The sequence below is a fragment of the Solanum lycopersicum genome, chromosome 1 (genome assembly GCF_036512215.1).
Source record: "Solanum lycopersicum chromosome 1, SLM_r2.1".
Lineage (NCBI taxonomy): Eukaryota > Viridiplantae > Streptophyta > Magnoliopsida > Solanales > Solanaceae > Solanum > Solanum lycopersicum.
The window spans coordinates 86744252-86761145 of record NC_090800.1 but is presented as its reverse complement, the minus strand read 5'-3'; the positions used below and the strand labels follow the sequence as shown (position 1 = coordinate 86761145).

General features: G+C 34.9%; 3 protein-coding genes across 7 annotated transcripts; all 3 read left to right on the top strand.

The window, feature by feature from the left end:
• Positions 1-591: 591 nt before the first annotated feature.
• Positions 592-7097, top strand: LOC101259887 (shaggy-related protein kinase NtK-1). 3 transcript variants are annotated; one of them, XM_004230295.5, is made up of 13 exons: positions 592-848; positions 1945-2106; positions 2231-2323; positions 2508-2567; positions 2692-2964; positions 3322-3396; positions 4349-4405; positions 4535-4675; positions 4771-4821; positions 5917-6012; positions 6104-6187; positions 6503-6605; positions 6692-7097. In XM_004230295.5, the coding sequence occupies exons 2-13, from the start codon at positions 1993-1995 to the stop codon at positions 6772-6774; spliced, it is 1230 nt and encodes a 409-aa protein (XP_004230343.1). In that variant the 5' UTR covers positions 592-848; positions 1945-1992; the 3' UTR covers positions 6775-7097. The 3 variants fall into 3 exon arrangements, with proteins under 3 accessions (XP_004230343.1, XP_025888734.1, XP_025888732.1); XM_026032949.2 differs by having other exon boundaries at positions 597-719; XM_026032947.2 differs by having other exon boundaries at positions 649-1020.
• A 519-nt stretch (positions 7098-7616) lies between these two features.
• LOC101259582 (zinc finger CCCH domain-containing protein 3) lies at positions 7617-10661 on the top strand. 2 transcript variants are annotated; one of them, XM_026032951.2, is made up of 6 exons: positions 7617-7991; positions 8066-8130; positions 8870-8954; positions 9716-9778; positions 9920-10029; positions 10413-10661. In XM_026032951.2, exons 1-5 carry the CDS (start codon positions 7862-7864, stop codon positions 10027-10029), a joined length of 453 nt encoding a protein of 150 aa, XP_025888736.1. In that variant the 5' UTR covers positions 7617-7861; the 3' UTR covers positions 10413-10661. The 2 variants fall into 2 exon arrangements, with proteins under 2 accessions (XP_025888736.1, XP_010313766.1); XM_010315464.4 differs by having other exon boundaries at positions 9917-10029.
• A 2604-nt stretch (positions 10662-13265) lies between these two features.
• On the top strand, positions 13266-15932 carry LOC101259291 (polygalacturonase At1g48100). Of its 2 annotated transcripts, none has more exons than XM_010315455.4 (6): positions 13266-14038; positions 14121-14288; positions 14524-14571; positions 14649-14856; positions 14944-15025; positions 15271-15932. In XM_010315455.4, the coding sequence occupies exons 1-6, from the start codon at positions 13613-13615 to the stop codon at positions 15770-15772; spliced, it is 1434 nt and encodes a 477-aa protein (XP_010313757.1). In that variant the 5' UTR covers positions 13266-13612; the 3' UTR covers positions 15773-15932. The 2 variants fall into 2 exon arrangements, with proteins under 2 accessions (XP_010313757.1, XP_004230341.1); XM_004230293.5 differs by having other exon boundaries at positions 13267-14038; positions 14527-14571.
• The last annotated feature ends 962 nt before the right edge of the window (positions 15933-16894 follow it).

Sequence of the window (16894 nt, the reverse complement as noted above, 5' to 3'; positions counted from 1 at the left end):
TACGTATGATATTTGATGTAACATTTTAAAGAAATTGACCACAAAAAAATACAAACTGAAATGTCTAGAAATTCGTATATCATACCAACTTTAATATCCTAGTCAAAATACAAGTAAAATGACATTTTTTATAAAATAAAAACAGCTACTTTAATTTTAAAATAATAGTTTCTCTCTCTGTTCAAATCATGTGACAATTTTTGTGGGACGTGCCATATTGTTTTGAAGTCACTAATATATTTATCCCTATTTTTATTAAAGTTTTTAAATTATGACACACTAAAATTTATTTTTGTTTGAAATTTAATAAATAAGTAGTAAATTTTCAAATATCTTTTTTCTTTAAATTTTGTCGATATTCCCAAAGGTATATGTTATATATATATATATATATATATGCTGATAATATAATTCTTTATCAGGTCAAACTTTTCGCAATGAAGTAAAATTAATTGTTTGAACTTATTTATTTGTCTTTATTTTAAATAAAATATGTTATTTTTTTAATTAACCTTGTGGCTAATAAAATTCGTGAGGGGATTAGACGATGAAAATGTATTTAAAATTGGTTGTGCTTTGACTATCACACTCGCGCATTTACCAACCCAAAAAACTTGTGAACAAAAATGTAAAAGAATTAATAGAATTGACAAAATAAATAGAGAAAAAGCAAAATATAAGTACATCCCTCTCTCTTTCTCTCTCTCAATCAATATCAGGTTCTTCTTTCTCTCTTTGTATCTCTTTTTCTCTCTCATGGTGATGGTATCATCTCCGCCACAATTTTTATCGGAGGACCGCCGGTGATCGGTGTTTTTCTCCGTCTCCTCAACATTTTGATTCTTTCGGTATCCATATTTTTCTTCATTTATATATATATATATATATATGTATATCCTTGTTGTTCTTGCAAAGTTTAGCTCTGATATTCTGCGTTGTAGATCCGTGTTCTACTTTTTCGTTTAAATTCATATGGATCGGGTTACTTATGGATCCGTTTAGATCTTCTTGTAGATTTTGGTAATTCGTTTTTGTGATTTTATAAATTAATTGTTAAAACTGGTTGTGTTATTTATTTACCTATTTTGAAGCCGTTTTTTGGAATTGGTATTTTTATAAATTCTGTGATTTTCTTGTTCTTTATTTTCTGTATTTATTTATTTGTTGAATACCTGATAATATTTGCACAGCTGCCCTTGCTTTTTCGATTTTTTTTCATGAACGGGAAGATAATTTTGACTTAATTAATTCTCAAATCTGTGTTTATTTTTATGTGGATGCTTAGGATTTTCTTTGTTGTTTTTGGAGAAATAATTGTTGGATTTTGGTGTGGTGCCTTATTTTCAAATCGGAGTTATCTCTGCGGTTGTATTTTTTATTGTGTTGGGACAATTGTATGAGCTGAGGTCGCATATGTATCAACTGTTTGTGCTGTAAAATAAATGTTTCTTTGGTTGAAACTACTTTTTTTCGTCTCATGAGATTTGATTTAATCTTGTGCTGATATTTCAACATTCTTTTCTGTTGCGCGACGAGCTGCTGCGTGTATGAGAAAAGTAGGCAAGCTTGTTCTTGATCTTGAATTTTAAATTCCCTACTTTACGATGGAACGATGGGGAATGAGGCGAGATAAATTGCAATTAGCTTAACTAAAAAGCTAGATTCGGAAGATTTCCAATCTGGACAATCAGCTAAACTTTTTAAAGAACTTTCCTGGACAATCAATTGGAAACACATTAAGTTAGCAGGGTTATCTTGTGTTTGAGTGCATAATTTCATTTGTCTAGAGTTGTTTCAATGTACAGTCATGACTAGAGATATATGGATGTCATTCAATCCAACTTTTTATTGGATGTTTTTCCCATAATTATTTCTGTAAGTACTATGATATGATATGATGTGTGTGATCATGCTGATGTTCCCATTTTTTTTTATGTTGGTCAGGTGAATGACCTTTTGTGGTGATAACTAGTAAGCAGACTTTTCTTGGAAATGGCTTCCGTGGGCTTAGCACCTACATCGGGTTTGAGAGAATCCAGTGGCCATAATGCTGGGGTAGATAGGTTGCCTGAGGAGATGAATGACATGAGAATCAGGGATGATAAGGTCTGAATATTGAAGAGCATAGCCTTTTTGCTATTTGTCCTTATTTTATTGGATCCTCCTTTTTTGTGGTGATTTCGTTGTCCTTTTCAAGTTTGTTCATCAGATTTAAACTGTTCATTTGTAGGAAATGGAAGCAGCAATTGTTGACGGTAATGGGACTGAGACAGGCCACATAATAGTGACAACTATTGGTGGTAGAAATGGCCAGCCAAAGCAGGTAATGTGCTCTGTCACTCTCTTCCATTTTAATTCCTTTTTTGTTCTGTTGGTTTCTTGATATGGTTCCAGAGTTTTCTCTTCATCAGTTGATTAAGGGTAGACAAGTAAAATGATTATATAATAGACATATGTTCTTATTATTGGCCAAATTGTTGCACAATTTCACTTGGTTTTTATTGCAGACTATTAGTTACATGGCTGAACGTGTTGTTGGACAAGGATCCTTTGGGGTGGTGTTTCAGGTATATTATTTTATTTTGTTCATTACAGGTGCCATTGTCTATTTATGCTTATCAATATACCCTTCATACACCCATAGGAAGTTATATGTGCATAATTTTATGATTTTCTTATTTGGTTCCGCAGGCAAAATGCTTAGAGACTGGTGAAACTGTTGCTATTAAAAAGGTTCTTCAAGATAAAAGATATAAGAACCGAGAATTGCAGACAATGCGCCTTCTTGACCACCCTAATGTTGTGTCTCTCAAACACTGCTTCTTTTCCACAACTGACAAGGATGAACTGTATCTTAACTTGGTTCTTGAGTATGTACCTGAAACCGTTCACCGTGTTATCAAACACTACAATAAGCTGAATCAAAGGATGCCGTTGATACTTGTGAAGCTTTATACATATCAGGTAGAATACACTTTTTTAAAGTGAGTTGTCATTTATATAGTTCCTCTTTGTTAAGAACTCCCAATGTGTGAGACCTCTGCAAATCCTGTTGTACAAGTGATTGTTTTCCTATATTTCATATATGTGAGATGTTGGACAAGAGATTGTTGCTAAAATTGTTCCAGTATTTTTCTAGTTCTTTTGTTTGTTCTTACGATGGGCCAACCTTGGAAAGTCCGCCAGACTGGTTTTTATTATGAGAAACTAGTTTCACTTCAATTACCTTGTTTTTAATGCACTTCGATAGCTAATGATTTTCTTGAGGTTGTTCTATTGTGTAACATGCCTAAAGTACAATATGCTGTTTCTGTCTGGCAGATTTTCAGGGCATTGTCTTACATACACCGCACTATTGGAGTGTGCCACAGGGACATTAAACCTCAGAATCTTTTGGTATAGTTATCTACTCCACTGCTTTGCTGTTTATTTCCTTTCAGCTTTTTGTTGTTGCCGCTTTGCCGGTAACTGTTTTGCTTTATTTTCATTATAATAGATATGATGTGAACATCTGCTCCAAATGTATGGAAAAATGTACCGAAGATATGTTTTAAGTTTGTCAATGATTTGATGTATGGAGTAGAATAATGCAATATGGTTGATTCCTTCATTGAGAGAAAAAATTCTTTCCTCATGTGCTCATTACTCTTCTTATAATGTTATCAATCATGCATTTTGGAAATGCGTTAAGCTACTGATCTCCTCAGAGAAATAGAAGGATGTAACTAGATTGATGTACTGCATGTAAGGAGAGATGGGAATGTAACTTCGCATCCACCATGAACTCACTTTTCTGTGTCTTATTTTGTCTGTGGACGCTCTGTTGTGAAAATATGTTTTGCTGCGCTGATGTGAGCTTTCATCACGCTCGGTTGACATCATTTCTTCCGATTGAGTAATGGATTTTAGTACAAAGATAGTTATATGAGAGACTGATATTGACATAGTTGGTGAACTTGCTATGACCTTAACCTAAGCAGGCAATTTATTCTGCTTTATTGATATATTTCAATTTTTTTAACTTGCTAGCAATTGTCTTTATATTATCTCTTTATTGGCTCCTGAAGGGACTGGAACCTAAAGAATATTAGAAAGGATGAAAGAAGAAGTACTTGATGCGACCCAAAATATAAAAGGAGAACCAATGTATTTGCAATTTTAGTGTGCATAGTGATGCAAATTTCTTCCCAATTTGAAGGAAACAGTTCTATTTATTTTGCTCTACTCTCCTGGCTTATGACTGTTGAACATGTTAGCAAGTGCTATTAAGAACTACTTGTTCTTTCCATTTGCATTTCTCATTTCTCTCTGGATACTAAAAATCCATGGCATGGTACTTTTTTGGCAGGTGAATCCACATACCCACCAGGTTAAATTATGCGATTTTGGGAGTGCCAAAGTTCTGGTGTGTTCACATTTTTTCTTAGCCTCTTGTCCTTCCTAACATATGTGTTAACATTTTTAGCCTCTTGTCCTTCCTTACATATGTGTTAACATTCTTTCTGATTGGATAATCTGCTCCAATTTTTGACAGGTTAAAGGAGAACCAAATATTTCTTACATCTGTTCTAGGTATTATCGAGCACCTGAGCTCATATTTGGTGCAACAGAGTACACTACTGCTATAGATGTTTGGTCTGCTGGCTGTGTCCTAGCTGAGCTACTTCTTGGTCAGGTAGGTTGTTACTTTCTCTTAATATTAGTGTATTCGTGGACAGTATTCCATATTACATTGACAATATCTCATTGATTGCTTTCTTCCATTTTCAGCCATTATTTCCAGGTGAAAGTGGAGTTGATCAGCTTGTTGAGATCATTAAGGTAATCTTGTCTATTTGACTTTCTTGTCTGCAGTTCCTTGCCAACTTTATTTCGACCTTTGTCCCCTTCCTCTGCTGTTCGTGATTTTCTTTCATCATTGTCGTTTTTTGTTTATTTCCTTCTTTTCATTTATTGCATCCAATTGTAATTTTTATAGGCCTTCTTTCCTGCCTTTCTATTTTGGATTTATTTACTGCTTGACTTGCAATGTTCTGGGTCAACCCTTGTGTGATCTCTGCTTTCTCAGATTTTTTTTTCTGCAAATGTATCTTATGGGGAGATAATAGCTCTTTTTAGTGTCTGTATTAGCACATTCCTATCATTTTAATCATGTTATGCATTTTTTAGCAATGAGATTTTTCAAGATGATGTAATAGGGAAAATTAAAAGGAAATTGGAGGAATTAACTTGGCTTTCAGTTTGTGTATTGCTTTGCTGCTGTTGTGACCAAGTTTTGATATTAACTGAGATCCACCTCTTCCAAACTTCCATATAAACCAAGCTTATGATTTGTTGATCAAATAGAACTCAGAGATGGTGAGATAGGCTTTTTCTGACCAATTATAGTTTTACATGAGGCATCCCACCAAAACTTTGGAGTCTGGTCTTCTGACCAGAATAATGTGATTCTAGTAACAGGTGATTCTGACCTGGATAGTCTGTAAATGCCCAATGATTTTGTCCTCTACTCTGGTCGGTTCCGTAAATTTAGGTGTACTTGATTCTGTGCTAAGTTCAGTTTATCCTACTGTTTAGATTCTAGATTATAATTAATTGAAGGAGCTTTGTTTGAATGTTAAGGAATTTGCGCTGGCGTAATACGTTTCCTTTTTCTGCTTGTGTAACAGTTTCAGATTCGAAGATTCTGTAACTAAGACGAGTTCACTGTTTTTTGATAAAGAAATAAAAGTAAAATTATTGTTTTAGTAATAAGACAGCTTTCTGTACTATTAACATCTCAATTATTGTCATAGATAAATATGGCTAAGAAGATTCTCAACCTTTTGCTGATTGGCCATGTTACTTAATTTGTTTTGAGTTTGGCCCACATCTACTTTTTTTTGCCCAAACTATATCTCCTACTACATTTTGCAGGTTTTAGGCACTCCTACAAGGGAAGAAATTAAATGTATGAATCCCAACTATAATGAGTTCAAATTTCCTCAAATTAAAGCTCATCCATGGCACAAGGTACTTGAAATGCAACTTATTGTAACCAACCCCTTCATAGAACTGGCTAGTATACACAACGCAACAAGTCATTTCTAATGTTGATTTTCAGATATTTCATAAGCGCATGCCTCCAGAAGCAGTTGATCTGGTCTCAAGACTGCTTCAGTACTCTCCTAACTTGCGCTGTGCTGCTGTAAGTATGCCGAATTTGTTTATTCGAGCTAATCTCTTTCGCCTATGTATATCACAGAATATACAGGGATCACATTTCTGTATCTCTGTTCAGTGTTTGACATATTTTGATGTTCTTTTTATAGTTGAACACGAACCCATTATTTTGTAAAAGAGTATCTAAATTTTGACTCAACATTGCATGCCAGTCTTTCTTTTCCTTGTCTTGGGCTTCGCCGAATTTCTTGAAGAGCAATGCAGCTGTAGTTTGATTTGTCAATGGTGTGATTATTTCAGTCTAGTTCTAAGTTGAGAGGTGTACTAATTTTGAATGCAGTTGGATGCCTTGGTTCACCCATTTTTTGACGAGCTTCGTGATCCCAATACACGCTTGCCTAATGGACGCTTTCTTCCTCCCTTGTTTAACTTCAAGGCTCATGGTATGTTGTTGACTAGACTTGTTTCAGATTAGCTTCTTTCCGTAAGTTGCAAGTGAATCTATTGAATCTGGGTTTCTTGTCACCAGAGTTGAAGAATGTGCATGCAGAGATATTACTGAAGTTGGTTCCAGAGCACGCCAGAAAACAGTGCCCTTCCCTTGGGTTATGAGTTCCTGCCTTGTGATAGAAATAATTTAAGTGTACCCTTTGAAGCTGTGTTTCTTCTCTGTATCAATTTGTTCCTTCTTTCCCTTATCTTACCATGTCTCTGTTGTCCCTTTGTATTATTATTATTATATCTTGTTTTGTAAAAGCAGATGTAGGGAATTGATCTTTAACAAATACCCGATGTTCAACCTGTGTTCCTTTTTACCCTGTTCCGATATATCCTATGCTTGTAACATTATGTGGTTGAGAATTAACAATTTGAGTGAACGTTATTATTATGGGATTGCAAATTAATGATAGGGTGACTGTTGATATGGCTCCTAAGACTCTTGGTATTTAAACGATTTACTGCTGTCCTTTGGGTTGTGCTGTCTCCAGTGAGAATTTTCAGAACAGCGAGCTGGCTATCTAATCTTAATACATTTACATGGTATGTTGTTATCGCTAGTGTTTCCGTTACTTGTAGAATACATGGTTTTATGGTTACCTTACAAATGGCTTCCGAATCCTACGAAAACATAAATCATTGTCCCACACTAGTATATGGCGAGTGAACCGATGAATGAACTGCGTGGTGCCTATTAGTTGTAGCAGTAAAAAGGGAAAATAGCAGATGTGGAGAAGAATGTGCATTTCAGTGCAAGAATCGTACAGTTGGTTCATCCCTATAAATTCTTTCAGGTATGAATTGGACCGCCAAGAATAATCTCATTATAATGAGGTCAAGCAAAATGGGGCCAAATATTTTTTGCTAGCAACAAGGAAGAATACAAGCATTGTTACAACATTATTTTTTGCAATGGACATGATAAATTGACGAGACTTCTTAATTCCCTCTTTCTCAAACTTTTGATAAAGAGTAGAATTTTGAAAAGAAAAAACCATATACCAGATTTAGCTGGCCAATTGACGTGATGAGATTATGCTACATGTTACTTTTAAAACTTTCTAATTTAGTCACATGTTCACCAATTTAGTTTGAGATTAAAAAAAAACAGTGTAAACCGGAGCCTAAACGAGATCTGGAAACTTGTACAGGCAAACATATAAAAAGCCATTAGGCATTGGGATTTTAGTTTTAGTAAAAAATGCCGTTGGGTAAATACTACTGCGATTACTGCGATAAGGAATTCCAGGATACCGCAGCTGCTCGGAGGCGTCATCTTCAAGGTGTTCAACATCAAAGAGCCAAGGCTCTTTGGTACGACTCCTTGCGCAGTAAGTTTCTCCTTTTTCTTCTTCTTAGTAAATTAATTTCCAAGTGTTGATGAACGATTTTTCTGGGAGAACAGATCCCCAATTATTTAACGATCCGGACTCGTTCGGTAAAGGAGTCTGCAATCACTTTGTTCGAACGGTACTGCTCTTATCTTCGTATTTTAGTATGCAATATTTTGAGACACGGAGTCAGAAGTTGTATTACATTTTTGGGTTGTCCATTTTATTGCAACTGATGGAAGAAGAAACAAAAGTGATAGATGAGTCAGATTTTCGCATTTCATCAATCAATATTAGACTGGTTCGAGTTGGTTATATGAATCATCTGTATCTTTTATTCAGAAGATTCATCATCTTTTGAGTTCAATTGATGCATTTCATAATTACCATTCAAAAAAAAAAAAGAGAGACTGTTGCAATCTAAGATACTTTGAAGTAGAATTTGAGGTTTCTAGGCCTTTTACTTTAATTTATAAGGTTTTGTAAGGCCTATAGGCTATAATCTTCTCAGAATACGGCTAAGTTGTATGTCTCCAACTTGATGAGCATGGTATGAATTGTCGTAGGTGAATTTCATAATCTGCTAGCTTAGCTTAATTTGTTATTTTAGCAGATTCACATCATTATGGTTGAAAAAGTTTAGTAATATGCTGATAAGTGATAAACATTACTGATAGTACTTCTATTCACTAAGTTATGAACATAAGTGAATGTTGCTTTACTTCATCCACCTGAAGTATTGCCCAAGACAAACAAAATGTTGAAGGAGCAACAACAGTGGATTGGGGATGGTGAAGTCTAAACTCTAAATAAATACTATGTGTTTTACACCCTTTATTGGATAATGTTGTTGATCATATCTTTTACATGTATCAAAGGGGTATTGCCAGTATGGGGACTCCTGCAAATATTATCATCCCAAGCAAAACCCTCAAACTGTGAACCAAACGGGACTCCCTCCAGGTATCTTTCTCGCATGTTTTGAGTATATTCATATTCAAGATTTTACTGTCAACCAACTAATGTCTTAAATCTTGAACTATATTAACCACCACGATAACTATTTAAACTTACTGCCCTCAAAAAGTATTTTTGTTTCTTATATTAACAACCATGATAATTTCTGTTGTTTGCTGCTTCATGAAATGGTTGTCCTTGTCACTCATCCAAAAGATCTCCTGGTTTTTGTCAGATGTTATTAAAATCTCAAAGGTATATCTTAGGAAAGTAATCTAACTTTTGGGAAGTCAGAGCTTTAAGAAGAACTGGGGAATCAATCTTTTGAATTTCTTGGATTTGGCAATGTGCAGAATTAACTTGTGCAAGCGGTATCCTGTGCTATTTTTTTTAAAAAAAACATTGTTAATAGTATTGTGTACATTTTGCCAACGAACTTATCTTGTTATGCTACAAGTTCTTCATTCAAGATCTCGAAATTTATGTACCAACTCTTTTGAAGTTCTTTGTCCTGTAGTTTTAAGTTTTCATTCCTAGTAGTTATTCTAAAAGATTTGAGTGACCTGATTAGTTTTTTTAAGTTGTACAGTATTAATTCTTGAAATGGATATACACTTGAATTGGGAGTATACTTGATTGTCAATCATATCCTATGAATTTGAATAGCTGTGGAAGAACACAGTGAATGCAAACTATGAATTTGAATAGCTGTGGAGGAACACAGTGCATGCAAACTTTTGATTTCCTTTTGTTTATCCAATTCTCAGGGGAAAATAGTAGAGAGGGTTTCCATTCAAGTAGTCAACCTTTTGGTTCAGCCTCTTTTCCAGGCAAGCATTGCTTTTGCATGTATTTTCTTCCTATTTTCACTTAAAATGTCAGGTGTTGTGTTTTTCCAATTCCCCAGTTAATCTGCTGATGCTCTTGGTAGTTTTTCTTCTAAATCTAGTTGTGATGTGTGGTTGTAGCAGGTGATGTGTTCAGAGAAAAGGCCGGAGCATCACTGAGCAATCTGCCTCCCTCTCTAAGGCCTCCGCCTGAGGGTGGTTATCCACCTCTCCCATTTGTTGAGTGGGGATAGGTCTGCCACCTCATTTACTACTCTTGTCAGATATGCTTTAGAGTGGGTGGACTGAAGATGTAGATTGCCCTAAATATAAATACTATATTGACTATGAAACAAATAGATGACTACAAGTTCAGTTGAGTGATTTGCACTTAGAAACAGGAAATTAAAAGTTATGAAAGATTTAAAAATGTTGGTTTCAATTTAATTACAACCTGGTTATCCTTTTATCATTTGAACTTCACCTACCTGTTATTTAGAGTGGAAAATTTTAGTGTGGTGGCAGGAATACCTTCATATTTTCCCTTCTTTTCCCCCAATGATCCCATTAATTCCAATTAATGTTGATTTTGGATGGTTATAGTGGTTGGACCTGTAAGTAACTACTTTTGGTGCAGGATGTGGATTAGTAGTTCCACAGTTTTACTGCTTGACTGTGGTCTTGGTGGCTATCATTTGAAGCTTACAAATTAGATGAGTTTGAGAAGTGGGTTTGGATTACAAATTGTTAATTTTATGAACATATCAGGAGAGACACTGCCTTAATTTGTGAAAATTGTGAATTGTGATTAAGCCTAAGATGTTTTCATGTTTATATTTTTGTCTTTTTAATTTAATAAAATTGGGTCGTTGGTAGCTTGGTTATACGTGCATATTGTTGATACAATTACATAGAAGTATCTATCATTTGAAGAGGTGATCTACCTTGGTCTGAGACACTTCTGGATCAATTCTAAATCTTCTATGTGAGATATGCAACCAATATTTTATAATGGCTTTTTCACATTCAGAGCTGTGTTCATGATATGTTAACTTGTGCTTCAGTGTGACAATGAGTAGATCACTATTCTACACATGATATGTTAACTTGTGCTTCAGTGTGACAATGAAGAGATAAGCGAGAGCGAAGAAAAATATAGACATTGGAGACAAGGTAAAAGTATGTTGATACTTATCCTTCCATGGCTCAAAGCTCCCACTTTTGCCAGTATGTCCCACACATAGGAGCTATCTTGCAAGCATGGACATTGGTACCCAACCCTTTTAACCCAAGCTAATTGGGGTTGGATGTTAACCCGATTGTTGTCTTTAACTCATTATGACCCAATCTGCCCAATTACCACCCAAAATGAAGTTATTGTAGAAACCAGAAAATGCAGCTAGCATTAGTGAAAAGACCCTCTTTTTAAAGTATGTCATATACCATGGGAATATGAACAGCGAATGCCCAAGTAATTTAGTAACACTTCTGCTGAACTGATTCCTATGCCTCCCACCCAATTCCCATGTCATTTCCCAAATCTTATTTGATGTTTACGTTATATGAACTGACGATATAAATTTATTTGATATTCTAATAAAATGGTACTGTTACATGTTTTGGAGCAACCTGAAAGTATTTATGAAAGATCATATGAAAGTTGTAGGATGGAAACCATTTTTCCAGTCCCTATGGGTCCACGATTAAGGAAATTATGTCAGCTTGAATTTTCGGACCGTAACTCAATGAATGATAATTATTTTAAAGAATAATCACCTAACTATTGCCATTTAGCCTAAGAAGCCATTTACTTGTCTAATTTAAGAATGTTCTCGAGTTGAGGTTTATTGTAAGTGTTAGTTTCTACCAAACTTTTATCATCCAATAAAAAAACATTTTGTTTCCATTATGATTTTAAAAAAAAATCACAAGTACTTATCTCCGCCGCTCCAACAAAGTAAAGCTACCCATTTTGTAGTACCGAAAATTCAAAGCATGCATAAGCATAAGGTAATGTGAGCACAAAATTCCAAAACAATATGTATCAAAGCATGCTCTCTGTAATATATTTGTTTCATTATAAGCATTCAACTATGCTTTCTTTTGACTTTATAAAAGATAAAATTTTACATAATGGGAATTAAAAATGAAGCAAAAAAGAGTGGTCCTATGTGGGGTTTGGTTTCTATCTACTCCTAGTGGAACTATATTTTCTTAGACGCCAGAAATTCCTTGTCCTAAAAGATGAACAAAAACTAAGATTTTCTTTGGGATTTTTACACTACATAGCTAATCAACAAAGTCCCAACAATAATTAACCCAATATTTTTCTTTTACAAATTGTAGTTAACTATCCAATGTATAATTTGTTTGTGTTACACATTATTCGTCCTTGACACCTGCAAGTTGAACGGGGATAAACAACTGAAAACGACTTCGAATAATACTCCATAGTCCGAGGTGCATGCTTGCTTAGATAGTAAGTGAGCGCGACAACTAAAAAATATCATGGTTATGGTAAGATTCGTTCAAAGGGAGATGCCCTTGACAAGATCTTTTTAATATTCAAAACTCACCGAAAATCAAGAGTTAAGAAATCCTATTTATTCAGCTACAATCTAAAACACCTATATTTTAGGTGCACTCAGTATTCCACTTAAAAAGAAAAGATCCCATAGCTTGAGTTAGTGGTTACTTTTGCAAATAGTTACTATAACACCTTAAACTTTCACTCTATGTGAACTAAATACAAAAACTACCTCCCTAATATGTGCCTCTTAGTACATATAAAAATAAGATTCACTCATGGTAGAGCAAGTTCGAGTTTATCAATTAGGTATCTATGAAAATTTTGATAGATTAATTTTTCTGTTAGTATAATCAAGCAGACAAAATTGAAATCTACCCATCAATGCAAATGCAATCCTTTTATTATGGCCATTACAAATAGACAAATTTAAATTTGTACTGCATTATTCCTAATAAAAACAGTAAAAGAAGCATTCTATTAGACAAGATTTATAACCATACATAGTAACCATAATAACATGTTCCATCAGAATTGCCTATTGGGCAGTCTCACTAGTTTTGGGACCAAAGTAAGTGGCACGTGATGGGATGAAAACGTGGGGTTCTTTTGAATTTCACTATTATCATTATCTCATACCCGCCCACCCCAATAGCTCTCGTTTTTTAATCAAATTTAATTTTTATATACTGACAGTAACTTTATTAAAAAAAACTATTATAAGGTACCTCGTCTAATTTTTAAAGTTTGTAATCCCTCTCGATAGTATACATAAACATATAGAAGTTAAATTCTTATCGTTGAAGGGACACCCTCCTATCTATTTATCCTCAACCAGAAAAACCATTGTGTAAATGGAATAGGGCGGTTTTGATATGATTAAAATAATGCCGACCATGCAAAAGAACCATTCTTCCACTAAGAATCATTTAGTATAAAATGGAATATTTCACTTTGAGAACTTGTAAGTAAACATAATTGAAACTACTTGCATAGTCTTTCCAACTTGTTTACAAGTGCTGGTTTTTAGTTGGTGGTCACATAAACAACTTCATTTTTGTTGTTTTTTTGACTTCCAAGAACGTGGGTGCCTTGCCTTATATCCTTCTAACTTCTGAAAAAACCTACTGATAATGACAAAAATAAGCATGATCTTTTTAGTCTAGTGAGAATTGACATTTTAGTTTTCTATATAGGATTAGTGAGGGGTCTAGTAAAAACAAGTAGCCAAATTGTGTTACTTCACTTCCCTTAAGTTCTATAAGTACTCTGTTTTAGTTTAAAAAAGCTATACTAGCTGGACACAAATTATGGAATTCACTAGATTTTGCTTCTTGGTTTTTTCTGTTTTCTTGATTTCCTATGTTTTTTCAGTTCATGGTAGGTTTTATGATTACCCCAAAGTGTCGCGTTTTCGTGCATTGTCACAAATATCAATGCCACCTTTCCCTGCCCCTGCCCCTGGCCCTGGCCCTGCCCCTGCTCCTGAACCTAAGGGTGATCCAAAAACTGAGAATGTGAAGAATTCATCAAATGATTATGCAGCAGGCATTTTCAATGTGTTGTCTTATGGGGCTGTTGGTGATGGTGTGATAGACGATACACAAGCGTTTAAGATGGCTTGGGATACTGCTTGTCAAGTTGATTCAGCTATTCTACTAGTTCCAAAACACTATTCTTTCATGATCCAATCCACAATCTTCACTGGTCCTTGCAAAAGTGGACTAATTTTTAAGGTAATGTGACAAACTATTTCATGTACTTAAAACGTTGTTCGATAATTGTGTGAAGTGACTAATTTTAGGATTGATCGTGTAGGTTGAAGGAACCATTATGCCACCAGATGGACCTGATTCATGGCCAAAAGGTGTCAGTAAGAAACAATGGTTAGTCTTTTACAGAATTGATGGGATGTCAATGCAAGGTGGTGGACTCATAGATGGTAAAGGAGAAAAATGGTGGAATCTTCCGTGCAAACCACATAAAGTAATTTTCATGATCCACTCGTAAAGTTATTGTCATGTGGCCACGAGATCGGTCATGGGTTCTACAGCCTCTTGCAGAAATGCAGGGTAAGGTTGTGTACAATAGACCCTTGTGATCTGGAACCCCGCACATAGCGAGAGCTTTAGTGCACCGGACTGACTGCCCTTTTTATTTATTTTACAAATTTGATTTAGGATCTTGAGTTTTGTATATAATGTAAAACACTTCAATGCAGCAGGGGATAAATGGAACAACACTACCTGGCCCTTGTGACAGCCCTGTGGTAAGTTCAAAAACACATTGTTTTGTTCCCTTAGACCAAAAGACTCCATAAAATGTAAAGTACGTTCAATTTTACAGGCTATAAAGTTTTTCATGAGCTCAAATTTGACAGTGCAAGGGCTTAAAATCAAGAACAGCCCACTGTTCCATTTCAGATTTGACAGTTGCCGCGGTGTCCATGTTGACTCGCTTTACATAAAAGCACCACGTCAGAGCCCCAATACTGATGGAATTCACATAGAGAATACCAATGATGTCACAATAAGAAACTCAATAATCTCCAATGGTAAAACCTTAAATTCTTGTAAAGTTAAGTGATAGAGGATTATTCTTCGCGTATTCTCTTTCTGAGCACAACCAATTTATGTTGTAGGTGATGACTGTATTTCAATTGGAGCTGGTTGTTACAATGTTGATATAAGGAACATGACCTGTGGTCCAAGTCATGGAATAAGGTATATATTCAATATCACACCATCTTTTTATGTCAAAAAAGTAAACAATTAATTTTGCACCACAAACATATTCTTAAAAAAAATGGCACATTAACTAACAAAACTGCTAGAGTGAAAGAGGTATGCCCTACCACTACACACACAAAAAAAAAAAGAACAACACTTTTAAGCCCATAACAAGATGTCTACTCTGTCTTTATTCCCAAATCTTGAATATAAAGACTGCGTCTTTGCATAATTTTCAGCATTGGCAGTCTAGGCATTCGCAATTCCCGGGCATGTGTATCCAACATTACAGTGGAAGATTCAACTATTAAGTATTCAGACAATGGTGTTAGGATCAAGACATGGCAAGGAGGATTTGGGACAGTATCCAACATTAATTTCAACAACATTAGAATGGAAAGTGTTCGAAATCCGATAATTTTAGATCAATATTACTGCAGCACAAAGAGCTGTGCAAATCAGACTTCAGCAGTGTACATATCTGATGTGATTTATTCAAACATAAAGGGTACTTATGATGTGAGAAGTCCACCAATGCATTTGGCTTGTAGTAACAGTGTCCCTTGCACAAATTTGACTTTTTTGGATGTGGAGTTATATCCTGCTCAAGGACAAAAAATCTTGGAACCATTTTGTTGGAATGCTTATGGTGCTCTAATTACTCTTACAATTCCACCAGTTTTTTGCTTGTTGGAAGGCACACCTCAGTCATTACCAAGTAATGATCTTGATCAATGCTGATACATGATTTGCTAAGAAATACAAACTTGTAAAAGATGGAGTACTTAATAGTATGTATTAAAGTTTTAGCTCTTCTAGTCTTGTTCCAGAGAGGACTAAAACTTAACTGTAAGCATGTATCCATTTTGTTAATGATATAAAAGTAGTATATTTTAAATCAGTTTTAGAATATCTTCTGCTTTACCTACACTGATAGCGTAAATAACTATAAGCCCAGTACACTAAGCATCCCAAGTTAGCAAGGTTACGGACAAGGGTCACAACCTAAGCATTAGTGGTTGCTTCCACACAGCTCGAACTTGTGAACTTAGGTAAATGACCAAAGTTCATAGCATGTTTGGATGTCTATGAAATTAAGTAGAAAGGAATCAAGGTTATTCACTAATTTTAACCATTTAAGAAGTAGCTTAATTTAGTCACACACATATCAATTACCAGATGCCCAATAAGATGACGAGTTCAACAAAAAAGGCAAGTGATCAATAACTCATAGCTAGTGTCTCAATGTACGTACGACTAATCTATATTACTTTCACGTGCTCGTAAAATAGTAAAAAGTAATATTGAAAATAACACAGATTACCTACTATATATCGTGATAAATTACAAAAAGGGCAATGGTTGCACGAAAATAGGTTTGGCAATCCCTTTTACCTTTTGAATTTTCTAAATTTAGTACTAATTACAGTAGCAGGTAGGTTAATCGTACACATAGGTTAACTATAAATAGAAAAATCCGTGGAGTAAAAGACGCACAACAGCTTTTTCCTTTAGGCAACATGCAGCAAATATTGGTGACGATCCCAACTAATCTAGATGTGCAAGTTTATAATATTTCTGAACTTTGAAATGACGATTTCTATTAAGATAAAAGAAATTCCTCCGATGATACTTACTCGAACATCATCATCTACTCAAGTTATTATTAGAGAGGAGGAGGAATGGAAGGGGCTAGAATGAAATTATTAAATTAAAGAAGATCCAATAATTAAGAGCATGACATAATTAATGTGTAGTGGGAGTGGCAGAGATGACAGCACTATAGTCTATAAATGGAAAAAGTTGAGGTCCCAACATAGAAAATGGAGTAAGGCGGCTGTGGTGTGGGGCTACCACCTACAA